We start from the raw sequence: 14,442 nt of genomic DNA, 5'->3' as shown, positions 1-14,442 counted from the left end.
CCCTTCCAACCTAAACTATTCTATGATTCTAATGTTGTTGAGAGCCTTCTGCGCTGCAAGTGGCCTATGATATTTAAGGTGGAGGAAACACACCATAGAAGAACTCTATGCAACGCTGCTAACGCAGGCATGGGGTGTCAACACTGCAGAAGGTGAAAGCAATAGGGCAAAAGTAGATCAAGTAATCAAGCGAACAGCATATCCAACTGGAGAAGCCCTACCTACACACATGGACTTGCTGCAGCCAGAAAATGGGGCAATAAGCAGCATGACTGATCCTGCTAATCTCACTGAGGCTCTAACACAAACCATGCAAGAAGTGCTCCAAGATGCAACCTGGGGTGAGGTGTGTATGGCCGATACATCCCATGGAGCCAGGGATCCCTGCTCAGCTCATCCCCTATTGCAACATCAGGCCACCTGGGAGACTCACTGGGAGGGATGCCAGCACTATGAGTAAGATGAATGCAAATTTTCTGTCCCCAGGGTGGACATCCCCTTCAGCCCAGGGGATTGGAAAATATCCCAAGCAGATATCCGAATCTGTTGAGAGGACTCCTGCAGTGACCCCCAGTATTTGGCAATTACATCACTGGAGGGGACACAAGGCATATGGGTGATACTAGGGAACCGGTGGGAACAGTGGGCACAGAGCCCCCCTCAAGAAAATGTGCTGGACCTATTGACCCTGGTCAGTGTCTGCCCACCTACAACCACACATGCTGTTACGCGGTTATGTGGGTACACCACATTAATACAATGGCAGCTGCATTACTGGGCTACTCAGTGTGTCCTTGCAAGTTGCTGTAAGCAGCAACACCCGCTGCCTGTGGAGCCCCAAACTAGTCATGATCAATGCAACAATGCTCTTTTTGACAGCTTCCAACTGGACTGCCAATGTACCCCAATTTTGCTTCCATAATTTAGCACTGTTCAAGGAACACGTCCAATCCCTGCGATCAGCCAGCCTCTAGGCGGTACAACTCTGAATTATTATACAATCCCACAAAGCCAAGTTTCAACACACAATCAGCGGTGTGGGCCTGTGCTCTCAGTACTGCATCAAGCACAGCTGGACCCAGCAGCCACTGAACCATGGACCCAAGCAATGGGGCTCATACACATCTGATGTGGCTTGGTGCTAATTTTCTGCTACTTAACAAAGCATAGTCATCAGCGTGACTACAAACAGTCACTAGGAGTGGCTCGCAGGGGTTTGAAGGAAACCTTGACAGCCAGAAGTGAAGTGAGAGTTGCCTTAGTAGTCTATGCCAAGGCGACAGTCATGACTCAGTAAGAATATTCAGCTGTCCAGTAAGTATGGGTGCGAAGCCTGAGAGCCCAAAACAAAATGTTGTAAAAAAGTGTTGAAGTAGGACCCTGGGCAACCAAGTGGAAATGCCAGCAGTAACACCAGGTGTGATGGGTTGAAACTAGGCACTAGAGGTAAGTGCTAAGGAAGCTACCACCAGACATCATACATTAATAAGCAATAACCACTGACCAAGGACTAAAGATGTAACTAATGGACAGAAGGGAAGGTGGAGAAGACTGACAGCAGGACCACCCCATCCTGATGGGCACTTGGTAGATGTGCTCCAGGGATGCCGAGACCTCTCTGCACCACAGCCACCATGTGCCGAGCACTTGTTTGGTCTCTGCACTGTGGTAAGTGCTGCTGGGTGCAAAGGGGGTGCTGAGCCAAGCTACGTGGCCAGGGAACACCACCGGACTCATAGGGTCTGCCTTGGCATCGAGTGCTGGTTTGTAACCTGAATAAAGCCACTTGATTGAAGGGTACTTAGTTACCCCTCTGTCTCCAACACTGTTTAGAAAATGTTTAGTCTCAGAACGAAGGTCAACAGCCTGGCAGCGTTGCTTCTCTGATACTGCATGGACTGTGCTGACTTGACTGTGCAGCAGACAGAGCTTTCCGTGGGGATTTCACACCCCTGGGAGAAGCACATATTATTATCCCTTCATGTGACATACACAGTTTGCATGTGTGTATATGTATATATATGTGTTGTATTTGCACATACACACATACAAATATATCTAATTATACACACACATATTTTTTCAAAACAAACTAGTTTACTGACAACACTTGCCTTCTGGTGGAAAAGCTGAGAGAACAAACACATGACAGATGCCTGTCACACTGTATAAAGTGCCAGCAGAAAATGCTCAGATACTACAGCAATAAAAGCAGTAAAGATCTCTGAGCAGTAATCCCTAGTCCCAGCCTCCAGGGTGTGAAGGAATTAGAATTTAAACATCCAAAGCCACCTAGGAGAGGACAGGATGGGGTGGGATGGGACAGGATAGGACAGGATGGGATAGCCCACAACAGCACGTGCTCAATATAGGTTAGTGAAGGTTGGATCACACGTGATGCACCTCAAAGCAGGTGTTTTCTGAGGGAAAGGACCATATGTCCTGGAAATGTAAAATCCTCCCTCAGGGAACACAGGGCCTCTGTGTATCTTGTTCACAGCATGGGAAAAAGGCTCACAGACCCCACTGGGGCAGTGTGATGGGCTGAGCCCCACCACTTAGACTATGGTGCCATGAACCTCACAAGACTGGTGCAAAGTCACGAGGTTTCGTTTGGGTTTTATGTCACGTTTCTGAAAGCTGTTTCCTGACTGTCCAACTCCCTGGGGAAATCCCTCGAAGGCAGTCTGCACGTGGGCATGTGCACGCATTTTTGCATCGCCTCTGCCTAGTGCCCCACCGGCAGGAGCGTGGGGCAGGCAGCGGTACCTGCGGGAGCTGCGGTCAGCACGTCTGTCCTCCTCCCACTCATCTCCCTCTCCTGCATCTCCCTTCCGTGCTCCCTCCTTCAGTGCCGTGCCAAGGACCTGACCACCCAGGCAGGAACAGGCAGAGCCTTTTCCTCTTGTGGCAACTAGAGCATGAGTCTGCTTTCAGGCGCTGGAGTATCAAGAGTGGGGGGTATGTATGGCAGCCCATGTGCCAGTCTGCCTCTGGGCACCTTCTCTGTCTCCCATGTCCAGCTGAACCAGGGCTCTTGATCTGCCCTGTTTCTCACATGACCAGAGAATGAATAAAAAAAGCAAAGAAGGAAAGAATGAAACATCACAGGCTTGGTGCACATGGGAATCTACAAGAATGACCAGGCTGGGGGCAGAGTTGGTGAACACCAAATATCCAGAACTCCAGAAGTCAAACAAAAGAAGAAGAAATGAGACTTATTTAAAATGCTAATTAAAAACCCAAGAATATTTGCATCTTCTGCTTGCTGTTTGCAAGCTGTTTGCTTGCTTTCTGAACCTTTAGGGCACACCAGATCATAGTTTTGACCCAACCTCTCGGGTTAGGAATGTCCCTCTTGAATGCAAACTGAAATTCTCGCCTCACTGCTGCTCTCTGGAACCTGAAGCTTTGACCTGCCCGTCCCCGAGCAGAGTCCCTGTCCCCTGGGCACTGCAAGAGCTGGCAGTGCGTACGGGTGCAGGATCCTGCAGCCAAACACCTGTGGTGCTCCCCACTGGCCTCTGCAGAAAGCCACCCCAGAGCTCTGCTTTGGGCACGCAGGGAAACATGCCTTCCTCCGGGCATCTTCCCCGCCGCAAACCCCCAGAGCCTGCCTTGTACTTCCAATTAATTAGAGACACGGCGTGCCAGCAGGGCTGGGATCTGATGCCTGCGCTTTTCAGAAGAATAAATTATACAGTGTTCAGGTAGACTTCTACATAAAATAGGTTTAAATGAATATCCAAACCAAACTTGTCACATTCTCAAGAAAACAGTCTCCATTAAGGAAAAATGTACAATTTATTTCTGTCTGTTCAAATGTGAACATGATTACATTTTGTAAAACTATTCCTTTGATTTCACTAGCAACAGATTTATTTTAAAGCCAAATATTCCCCCGCAGTGGCAGTAACCCAGCATGGTAGAGCGAGAAACCCTCAGTTTGTACCTGACCACAAATTGATTTCAGTGGGAACAGATGGATCTTCAGCTTTTGAGAAAAAAATCCAGTTACTCATTTTGGTGCCTGGTTATGGATTTAAAAGGCTAACTACAGTCTCTTCTGACCACGCTGTTTATTATAGTTTACAAGAAATAGAATTTAATTCTATTAATTGCAAAATAATAATTTATATAAATGGGTTTTCCTTTTTTTTTAAATCTCATAAAACTTGACGTTTTAAGTTATTTGAAACTGTTTGTACTTTATGGAATAGTTTCCTATAAAGATCTCAGGAAAATGTAATCACATCACTGCAGTGTCATTTGGCACTTTGCATATCCTGAGTTAAAGTGATGTAATAGAAGTCACAAGGTATACTAAAAATGATAAAATTAGGTTTTGTTTTACATTGTAGCTTTTATGCATGCATTTGTGGCAGTGTATAGCTACTACATCAAAATGTCAGCCCAAACATTGAATAAAATTACCAGGATATTTCACATAAGCACAGCTGTCTTTCAATCAGAGAAGTTCAAACAGCAGCATTCAGACTCTAGTTTAAAGCACGATTTCAAAGTTCAAGGGGGTTAATCGAGCGCATTATAAAGGTAAGCATTATTTAGAAAATTCAGATCCAGATCTGTGTTATGATCAAATGGCCCTTTTTCAAAAACAGTTCTGGTACTTTAATCTGGGCCCTTCATAACTAAAATACTTTAATTTCCCTTCTTTCCTGGTTATTTTTTAAGTTTCCTCCAAAGTTATACTCACAAAGACATTTCTTCTTCGATCATTTGCTAGTGGGAAATAGACAAGTAATGTGCCTCTAACAGTGACTGCAACGAATCATCCTCATTTTTTTTGCTGCTTATGAAGATTACTCTGGTATACTATTTATTCATTAATTATTTTTGTATTTAGCTTACTTAGCAGTAGTGTTTTCAGGTGTTTACTATAGTGGACGTGCCCTGTCCGAACACAGAATCCCTCCACCTCACACCACAAAGACGTACTTTAGGAGACCCTTGGAGTAAGCTGTTTGTAGAAGTGCAACCTTAGCTAGGTTAAAATTACTAATGTGATGATCATTCTGCTTTGCGAAGTAAAAAAGCATCAACTGTGGTGGGGATAAACCATTTATTTTATTGAAAATGAAATATTTTTCATGAAGAACAAAGCCTATCATGCAGGCATCAAAGCAAAGGCAGGTGTTAAAAATATTATGCTGAAAGTTTTTCAGGATTTAAACAATTAAAGTATCACCTCTCTGAGGCATGACTTTGCTTTCATGCCTTGCATGAAAATCTGTGGGGCTAAGAATGAAATGGAAACCAGTCAGTTGTGTCCATTAGGAAACAGAGCATCAAACACACCAGAGTCAGCTCATCTTTAAATGTTTAATACAGTTCTGGTTCACTACCTCACTCCCTGCCTTGCCAGCTCCCAGGACATGCTGCGTCCTCCTCTCCGACTCAGAGAGCCTTTAGAAATGGAGCTTCACACTGGTGTCACTTGTCTCTCATCTAGGTAAAGTGCTAAGTAACCTGGAGGATGACTCCGGGGCCGCTCACACCAGCCAGGTACAATAAGGCAGCACTGGAAAAAGGCACAGGGTTAACCTTCCTGGTGTGCTTGCTCCTGATGGAGCAGCCAAGTTTTGTGTTTGTGGCTCACTAGCTAACCCTGCCACTTCCAATGTGTTGGTCATAATGGCAAATCTGCTGCAGAGTACTTTGTATTTTCACACTGCCGTGCTTGGCAGTGCCTCCCCTTGCATCCTTTGCTTGCTTTCTCACAGGTATGAAACGCTGGTTCCCACCAGGAGAAGAAAGGGGAGAAACAACAGGACCGTTGTAATTGCTGCCAGCTGGGGGAATTCCCTGAGAGCAGGGGAAAACAGCAAGGTCAGATGAACTGGGTGAAGTAAAGGAAGCTGCCTTGCGAGCTGACCTGTCCACAAGAGTTTCTTGTTCCTCATCCAGTCCAGGCGGGGTTGTTCCCAAGATCCTGCCCAACTCTGGGCTGGCACCCAGGGCCGGGCCCCTCCTCTGGCCTCTCTGGGGTGGGTAAAGGAGTGTCTCATCTGGCAGTCAAGCAGCAAAGGAGCAGCAGGAGGATGTGGTCTTGCCTCTGATTCAGAGCTTTGAAAAACCAGCTCTGAGGCACTGAGGAGCAGACAGCTTTTCAGCGGTCGCTCTTGAGGTTTTGTGACAGCTCCTGCAGCAGCTGCCAGGAGCCCGTCTGCACTAGGGCCTTATTGTATGAGGCTGTGTGGGTACTCAAGCACCCACGAAGCAGTCTCTGCATCTGAAGAAGTTATGGCATAAAGAGTGTAAAAGGGGAAAAAAGTGGCAGTGCCTTGCCTGAAGCCAGTGATGGAGCAGGACCCAAACCTGGGCAAGGCACATACCTGCCTGTTGTCTCCTCACTAAGGCCTTGTACCCCTCCAAATCCGTACCATGCTGAGTAAATATCCAGCTTCACAGTAAAACCTGGGTTTACGCTTAATATTTGGTTCTGTCCCAACCCTGCGAGAGCCTCAAATGAGTATGTATGAGTGGGACCTGAAACCTGTGACCTCCAGTAGCAAGAACACATGCAGTCAGCTAACAGGCACAGCACTGAGACTGTAATGGAGGAAATACTGTCGGTAATAAAAAGAAATTCTCTTTGGCATCCCTGGTGCAAAAGGGATCCAGCCCAGCCCTCGCATGACATCGGTAAAACCCCACATCGGTCACCCAGTCCCACTCTAGCACCAGCTCACTGAATGGGAACAGCATTCCTAAATAAATAACAGCAACTGTTCCCGGGCTGCCTGTGCTCTTACGCTGCATCTCCCTTCGCATTTTAGGGGTGTTCCCAAGGAACAAGCACAGGCAACAAAGCAGCAGGAAGGGACCCTACCCCAGTCTCTTCCCTGGGGACAGTAAAGCAGAGTCACCTGGGCAAAACCTTGGCTGATGCCCCTCCTGTGGCAATCTCTCCTGCTATCAGATTTTGATCTAACCTATAAATTATTTGTGTTCTTCCATTGTTGCCTTTCACTACCTGCATTTCAATGGGTTTACAATAGGAACGATACAAAAAGTTTTAATATTGCACTTTGGAAAATGGTATTATTGTAATAATCACTCCCTGGCTCTAGGGCAGGTGCTACGTGCTCCGCTGCAGAAGGTTTCATGTTGGGATGTGTGGACCACGGCCTGCCAGATGGCACTGGTGTGTGCTCAGAAGAGCAAGCTCCTTCCCAGCCGCTACACTGGATCCACACCTCCCTGTCAGAAATTTCCTGAGTAATAGCTGGTTTTGCCAAAGAAATCTTACACGCTTGGGATGGGAGCAGAGGTAGTCCAGATGTTTGTATGTTGCTTATTACTTAAAGGGGATACGACCAGCTTGCCTCTAAAAATGTGGCCATCTGAGAAGTTTTGGGATACTGCTGTAACACTGCCTGGCCCCAATGCAGGAAAACAAGTATTTTGATTTCAGTGTGTGCTTCTTTTGAAGACTAGTCCTGTTCAATAATCATTAAAGCATTTGTACAAGTCCCACTGACTTCAAAGAAAATTACCTGCAGGTTCCAGTTTAAGTGCTGTACCAATACATACAGCCTAAATACCTGCTAAGTCATACAATGTAGCTTTATTCCTTAAAAAGAATGCTGATGTTTGAAATGCCTCACATAATTAATTTTCTGTCCTTGATCTTAAAACCAGACATACTCTAATGTATATTTTGTGTCTTAATGCTTTGTTTGTACCTGTCTCAAATCTTTTTCATTCTATTTTCTTTCTTCTCTTTGTAATCGGGACTGGATTTCCAAGAATCATTGAAATCTTTCCTTTGGTTCCCCTTACCAAATATTACGTGATCAGAAACTACAGCTGGTTTTGTCAAAAATGACCATTCTGCAGTGTCAACTACTCTACCAGCACTAACAAGGCAGTGGCCTATTTAGATGTCTGATGATCCTGAACATGGTTATGCTGCAATATTTAGTATTCCTCATTTATTACTTGTCATTAACTTATTACCTCAGAAATATGAGAATCCACAACAAGTGTAGTTATGTGGGGTTTGGCCTATGTACTACAAGTTTGAAGTTGCAGTTGCTTGATAGTGTGTGTGTGTGGGGATGAAGACTGGATATTTGCACTAGATGTCCATCCCTGATCATCTGCAGTTGGGGGGATGGGACTCAATGACCCCAATGGCTTCTCTCAGCCTCTGTAACTTTAAATATTTTAAACCTACTTTATGCAGTCCTAATCAGGAACAGTGTAATTTACAAAGACATTGCGACCTATCAATCTGAGGATCCTCATCTAGTGGACAACTAATGCCTCCCCCATCAATTCATAGTCACTACACAGCTGAATTCTTCAGCCTTTCAGGAAGGGTTTTGCAGCTTGTCATCTGCAGACCCTGAATACAGGGATTTCTAAAATATATTGAAGATGCCTATGAAAGGTGACCAAGAAAAGCATGTTCAGGTATGTTATCTAGCAACCCTCACCTGCAAAACATCTAAAAGGATCCACACTTCCACTGGGAAATTTTTCAGGTCCCTAAATTGAAAAGCAGCAAAGACATAAAACTTTAAACAAAGGATAACTCTTAAAATGAGAATAAAACCATATTCTCTTGCATTTCAGCCCTTTCCTCCTTAAGTCCCAGAACACCCTTCACAGGAGTATATTCAGTATTTACACCTGAGACTGCAGAGAAATCAGCTTCTAGGGCTACATGCATCTGGATTTAACCAGATGTGTCCTGTTCTTTCTTTTTCTAGAATTTGGCCCACGAATGGGCAAACTTGAGTGCTTGAGATTTCTAAATGTCTAGACAACCTGGGCATGCTCATGCAAACAAACTTTACTATATAACCTGATCTAGTTGAAGATGTCCCGGCCCACGGCAGGGGGGTTGGACTAGATGACCTTTAAAGGTCCCTTCCAACCCAAACTATTCTATGATTCTATGATTCTGATATATATGCTGGCCCAGGGACACAGGCACACTCGGTCTGACACTGGCTGAATGCACTGGCTGTACTGGATACACATAGATCAAATGATGCAGTGTGGCACCTGCTCAGTGTGGCAGATACCTCTCCGATGCATTGAATTTACTGTGCATGGGCAGGTTACCTCTGTAGCTTCTGGGCATCTTAGACCAAAGCACCTATGCCACACTATAAGTGTGTTGAGCAGGAAAGTCAGGACAGAAACATGAGAGTTCTGGTTTGCAACACTGAATGTGCCTAATAAATATTGTAGGGAAGGAAATGTATTCAGTTGGAAGTATAGTTTAATACTGTTTTTGCCTTAAAGAGTCCTCAGTATCACTGTTTATTCTAGATACTTTCCATATTAGTTGATAATGTTGCAGCTAAATGCAGTAACTTAACATCAGATATCCCTCAGCAGGGGTATGAAGAATTTTTAATGCACACATACCATGGTGTGTTATGGCATAACAAACATACCAAAGGAGCTCCAACAACAAATGACCATCCAGCGGCCATAAAGTAACGCAGATGTTACAATGCAAAAAAACACCTTTTCCTCCTGTTAGGAGGGAAAAGCCCATGGTGAGATTTTTCATTTAATTCTACATGCTTACCACTAGTTCTTACTAAAGATGCTCACTTGATCAAGAGACTATATATCATATCCTGGATCTTAGGATACTCTAGTCCTCACATACATGTTGATTAGGGCCACACAGCAGCGAGCAGTTGCAACACGTATTCGCTGGGAACTGCGTATAAGCCAAACCAAGTGTTTGGCTCCCTCTGCACTGTCATGCTTCTGAAGCTGCTGACTTAGTATTTAGTTTATAGTAATTTGGTTTATATTTGTTCTGTTCGCAGTTGCTATTTAAGCTAATTATGCCCTTCCCCCAGCAGACTGTAGCATAAGGGAAACAAAGAAAGGGTTTTCTAACCTTACAAACTCTACAGGTGCTCTTCTTTGTGTGAAATAAGCTATCCCATGAACACTGATGCCTAAAACACCTATAAACACTGGATTCATCTCAAATGTACTGCATTTATGGAGGCTAGTCTCACTCCAGCCTCCAGTCCACTAAAAAATGCAGAAGACTGCGATTGCCAACACCCTCTGCCATCTCTAATTACCGCCCTGAACAGCAAAGGTCAGCACATTACACCTGATCAGCTCAGGGGGTTAGGACCTTGCCTGTAGGCTGCAACGAAGGAAGGTTTCGACCCAATCTGAAAGGGAGGGGGTAACATCAGGTGACCTCAGAGCACTCTGAAGAGAAAGCAATCCCATCAAATGAGAACACAAAAAGGTGTCAGGGGCCTGGGAAAACAGATCTGTGCTCCAGCAAGGTGTTTGGCCTGCCCTTAGGAGCAGGACTTGATCTCAAAACCCTGCTAACCCCTGCTGCAAGCGGTGTATGGGAGACCCGACCTCTCTGGAGTAAGAGCAATGCACACCTTGGAGTGCAACTGCTACTCCCCACCCAGCCTGCACAGGGATTGCTTTAGGGGAGAGCAGTGCACCCCTCTTTGAACGCACACAGCACCCAGTCCTGCTCAGCGCCCACACACTGCCCTACGCAGATGAGCCAATGTGAGTGACGACAGCACTCCCACCGCTTTGTGAGCTGCCTCCTGCAAAGGCCCTTGGCAAAGCAGCTGACCAACAGTATCCAGAGAGATATTAATACACGGCAGGTCCACCAGCAGATGAGCCGGGGAGCTGCAAGCCAGCCTGCATGCTCGTGGCACACTGCCCTCTGCTTGCAAGAGAAACCTCGAAGAGGAGAGGGAAGTCTACATGGTGTAGACGTGACTCCTCTTGTGTACATCGTTATATGTCTTTCTTGTGTTGAAGTGTGCGTGCCACCAAATGGTAAGTGGAGAGAAACAAGTATGTCAAAGACACTGATGGTGGTGACTCAAACAATGTGCTGCTGCGGTGGGAAGGCAGCGATGTGCCCGGATAGGATCAGCCTCATGGGCTCTGTGTTTGCAGACTGCTCTCCAGACGCCACACACTTCTAAATCAACTAAAAAAGGCATAAAAGTGGATCAAAGTATTTCACTGCCCTCTTACAGCCACCTTTCTGCAGGTCTCCCTTGACTCATCCGACTTAGCAACATAGTGGAGAGTTTTTGACTTTTGGGCACGGGTGCTGCGTAAACCGCTGCCATGCAAAGACCACAGGAACTCCCCGGGTTTTCCCCAATTTCTGTTGTGAAGAACAGCACTGCTTACTTTCCCCTTGCAGCCAGGGCCGCCTACTTGTGATCCGCAGAGTTAAGAGATTGAGATCAAACTATCAGTCCTTTCTCAAATGACTGTCCTGGGCAATAACCTGCAACCCAGCTCTGCTTGGCAAAGCCTATGTCTGTACCCTGGAAACAGAGATATCTGGAAGAGACTGTCTATTGATACTACAGGTAAAACACAGGTTGTCTTTCTTCCCACTTCTTGTTTACTCAATCCACAGGAAAAAAAGAGGCAACAATGAGAAGTTTTGGACACTAGGAACAGACAAGACCACTACTGCTGCCTGTCCCCTGGAGCTGCTGCGGAGAAACCATCTCACCAAGAACCATATTCCCAGAAGTAAGTTTCAAGATAAAAGCAGGCATCGTACAAATACTATCACCCTGGAAAGATGGAGCATTAATGCTCTCCCACCCTGCAGCTTCTGCCAGAGCTACAAACTGACTGGCACCACTTTCCCCCCAATGCTCTTCTTGCCACTGGCACTGCAGCAAGCCTGTGCAGAGGGGACCAGCACAGTGGTGTGAAAAGCTGATCACTGCCTTTTGTAGGACAGTACCTATTCCGCCACACAGCTCGCCATGGAGAAGATCACCACATGTGATGGCCTCGCAGCCCTGGCAGGCTGGAGCCCTGGGAGGAAGCACTTTTGGCCGACCTCCCTGCATGGAGGGGCTGAAAGGACGTCAGGGGCTGCCGGTCTGCAAGCAGCAGGAGCCCAGGCTGGGACAAGCGGAGGCGGCAGCCTAGGCAAGATTCCAGCAGGGGGGAAACACAAGCAAGAAAAGGAAAGAGAGAAGACTAAATGGGGAAGGACATAGATGTGTGTGTGGAAGAGGAGATGGGTGTTGGGGATTCACGGCACACGATTCCCTGCTCAGTGCCTCCACGCTGCGTTAGCCTGGCTGCTCCCAGAGAAACCAGAGAGGGGCTGCCTGTGGCTGGCGCTGTGGCAGGCACAGGGAAAGGACATGCCTCCAGATAAGGAGATAAAAATGAATCCCAATTACTGGATACTGTCTGCATCCCGCAAGGAGCTAAACAGAGAGGGTGGAGCAAGGGCAAAGGGAGCAGCCTCCAAGCTCCATCTGTGCCTTTGCTAAGTGAACATCTCCACAATTCATGTGAGTATTTTGCCACTTCTTACTGAGTCATATTAATTCTCACTTTAAAAAGCCACCAGAGTTAGCGTAACACTCACATACACTGTGAAAATCCTGTATCTGCTATTGTAGGAGACCTATTATTAGCAAGGCATTATTATTATCTGTCATTCGGATTGTAAGCTGTCTTACTGTGAGCTGGTTCATGTGGATCGCTCTGCACCAAGCTCCTAACCCTGCCACTGCTACTCTTCTGTAAATTTCCATGCGGACACACTAATTTCGGGATCAGGATCCAAGGAGGATTTAATGAAACTCAGCAGCACTCCAGGATGTGTACAGTGCCTCCCACCATGGAGCCCAATCTCCATCAGGACTTGTGCCCACTACAGACAGTGAATAATTGCATTGGCAGGTCTGAGCAGGGAGTGGAGGTTGAGCGGTGTGGAAGGAGTTTCAGTGCCTGCACTGCAAGGTGTATGTACCTGATCCTCCTCTTGGCTCTTCTGCATACAACTAACTTTCCCATCTTTCCAGGTTTTTCAACCAAAAGGATCTTATGACCGCGAGGAAGGTAGGGCTGGAGGTGGTGGGGAAGGGAGGGCATTGCCACTGCAATTGCCAACCCCAAGCTTTGGAAGATGACTTGGTTTGGAGCTGCTGGAGCCAGACCAGAGCCAGTGACCCTGCCTGGGGGAGAAGTGGGGGCAGAAAGGGGGAGTGGTCCTTTCCTCACCCTCATGCGTGAGCAAAGGGGAGCGGGTTTAGCAAGACAGACAGCAGTGGCTACAAAGGGGAATGTTTCTTACAGTCACTGTGCACAGCATAGGGAGGCAGCAGGCTGATGGGGGAGAGATCGTCTTCAGGCCCCTCTACCACTGAAGAGGGCCCCTTGGGAGGCGTCTTACCGGTGGGCAGGGGCGAGGTGGAGACCGTGTTGAGCAGCACCACGCAGACAGCCACAACATCCCATAACTTCATCTTAGATCTCCTTCCAACACGGGCCCCTGGCAGAGAGAAGAGGCAGGGTTAGCCCCCCAGCTGCTGCGCTCCCCCAGTCCTGCCCCCTCCCTGCCAGCCCTGAGACAAAGCTGGGCAGTCTCGCACCCCAGATCAGCCTGGCCAGGCCCTGGGACAAAGCAGGGGGAAAAAACCTGTGCCCAGCTCAGCCTCCCACCCTTATCACCTCCCAAAGCGAGGGAGATGGGCTCTCCCCAGTGAGAGGTGTGGGAGAGGGAGGCGCAGGATGGCCTCCAGCCCCTCTATGCCCAAGCGAGCTGCTTTGGGGGATGCGGACAGGCAGGTCCCAGGAGCCTGTGCCCAGGGATGTGGGGGTGTGACGGTGTCCCTGTGCTGGCAGGCAGGTCACCTTGTGCTTGTCCTCCTCCAGCACCTGGGCAGCACCAGGGCACTTGTCCCCGGCCTGGGCCAGGGTGGACCAGGCTGATCTGGGGTGCAGGGCTGCGCAGGTTTGTTGTGCTACAGGCAAACCTTCCTTTCCCTTTCCCTCTCTTCTCCTTTTCCCTTTCCCTTTTTCTCTTTCCTTTTCCCTTTCCTCATTTTTTTTCCCCTTTCCCCTTTCCCATCCCCTTTCCAGTCCTCTTTCTCTTTTCCTTTCATTTTCCTCTCCTTTTCTCTTTCCTCTTTCCCTTCCTCTTCACTTGTGACCCTTCCTTTCCCTATCGTCTTCCTTTTCCCCTTCCTTTCCCCTTTCCCTTTCTTCTTTCCTTTCCCCCTTCTCTTCCCGTTTCCCTTTCCCCCAGTTTCAGTATTTCCCTTTTCCTCCCCTTTTCTCTTTCCCCTTTCCTTTTCCCTTTCCTCTGTTTCCATCTCCCTTTCCTTTAATTTTCCTCTCCTTTTCCCCTCCCTTTCCTTCTCATTTCCCTCTTTCTTGTTTCTCTGTCCTTCTCTTCGTTTCCCTCTCCTCGTTTCCTTCTCCTCCTCTACTTTTCCTTTTCTTTCTTTTCCTGTTCCTCTTTCTTTTCTCTTCTCCCTTCCCTTTCCTTCTCTTCTCCCTTTACCTTCTTCTTCTCTCCTCCTCGCTCCCCGGTCGCCCCGCCCGCAGTCAGCCACGGCACGCACCCGATGCCCGCCGCCCGGGGATGACAGCTGCCCCCCGCCCGGT

The 14,442-nt window shown here is 47.4% G+C and overlaps 1 protein-coding gene across 2 annotated transcripts in view; it reads right to left on the bottom strand.

Annotated features, from left to right (window-relative positions):
* GDNF (glial cell derived neurotrophic factor) overlaps positions 1 to 13,298 on the bottom strand; it is an 18,004-nt gene extending 4,706 nt beyond the window's left edge. Inside the window, exon 1 of one of the 2 annotated variants that reach the window (XM_009285158.1) lies at positions 13,127 to 13,298. In XM_009285158.1, the coding sequence (XP_009283433.1) occupies positions 13,127 to 13,298 (172 nt within the window). The remainder of the gene's footprint in view (positions 1 to 13,126) is intronic. The other variant, XM_009285159.1, reaches the window with a different exon arrangement.
* Positions 13,299 to 14,442: the final 1,144 nt, after the last annotated feature.

The sequence above is a fragment of the Aptenodytes forsteri genome, unplaced genomic scaffold, assembly GCF_000699145.1.
Source record: "Aptenodytes forsteri isolate BGI_AS27 unplaced genomic scaffold, ASM69914v1 Scaffold120, whole genome shotgun sequence".
Classification (NCBI taxonomy): domain Eukaryota; kingdom Metazoa; phylum Chordata; class Aves; order Sphenisciformes; family Spheniscidae; genus Aptenodytes; species Aptenodytes forsteri.
The sequence above is the reverse complement of the archived record's forward strand: the minus strand, read 5'-3'. Positions and strand labels throughout refer to the sequence as shown.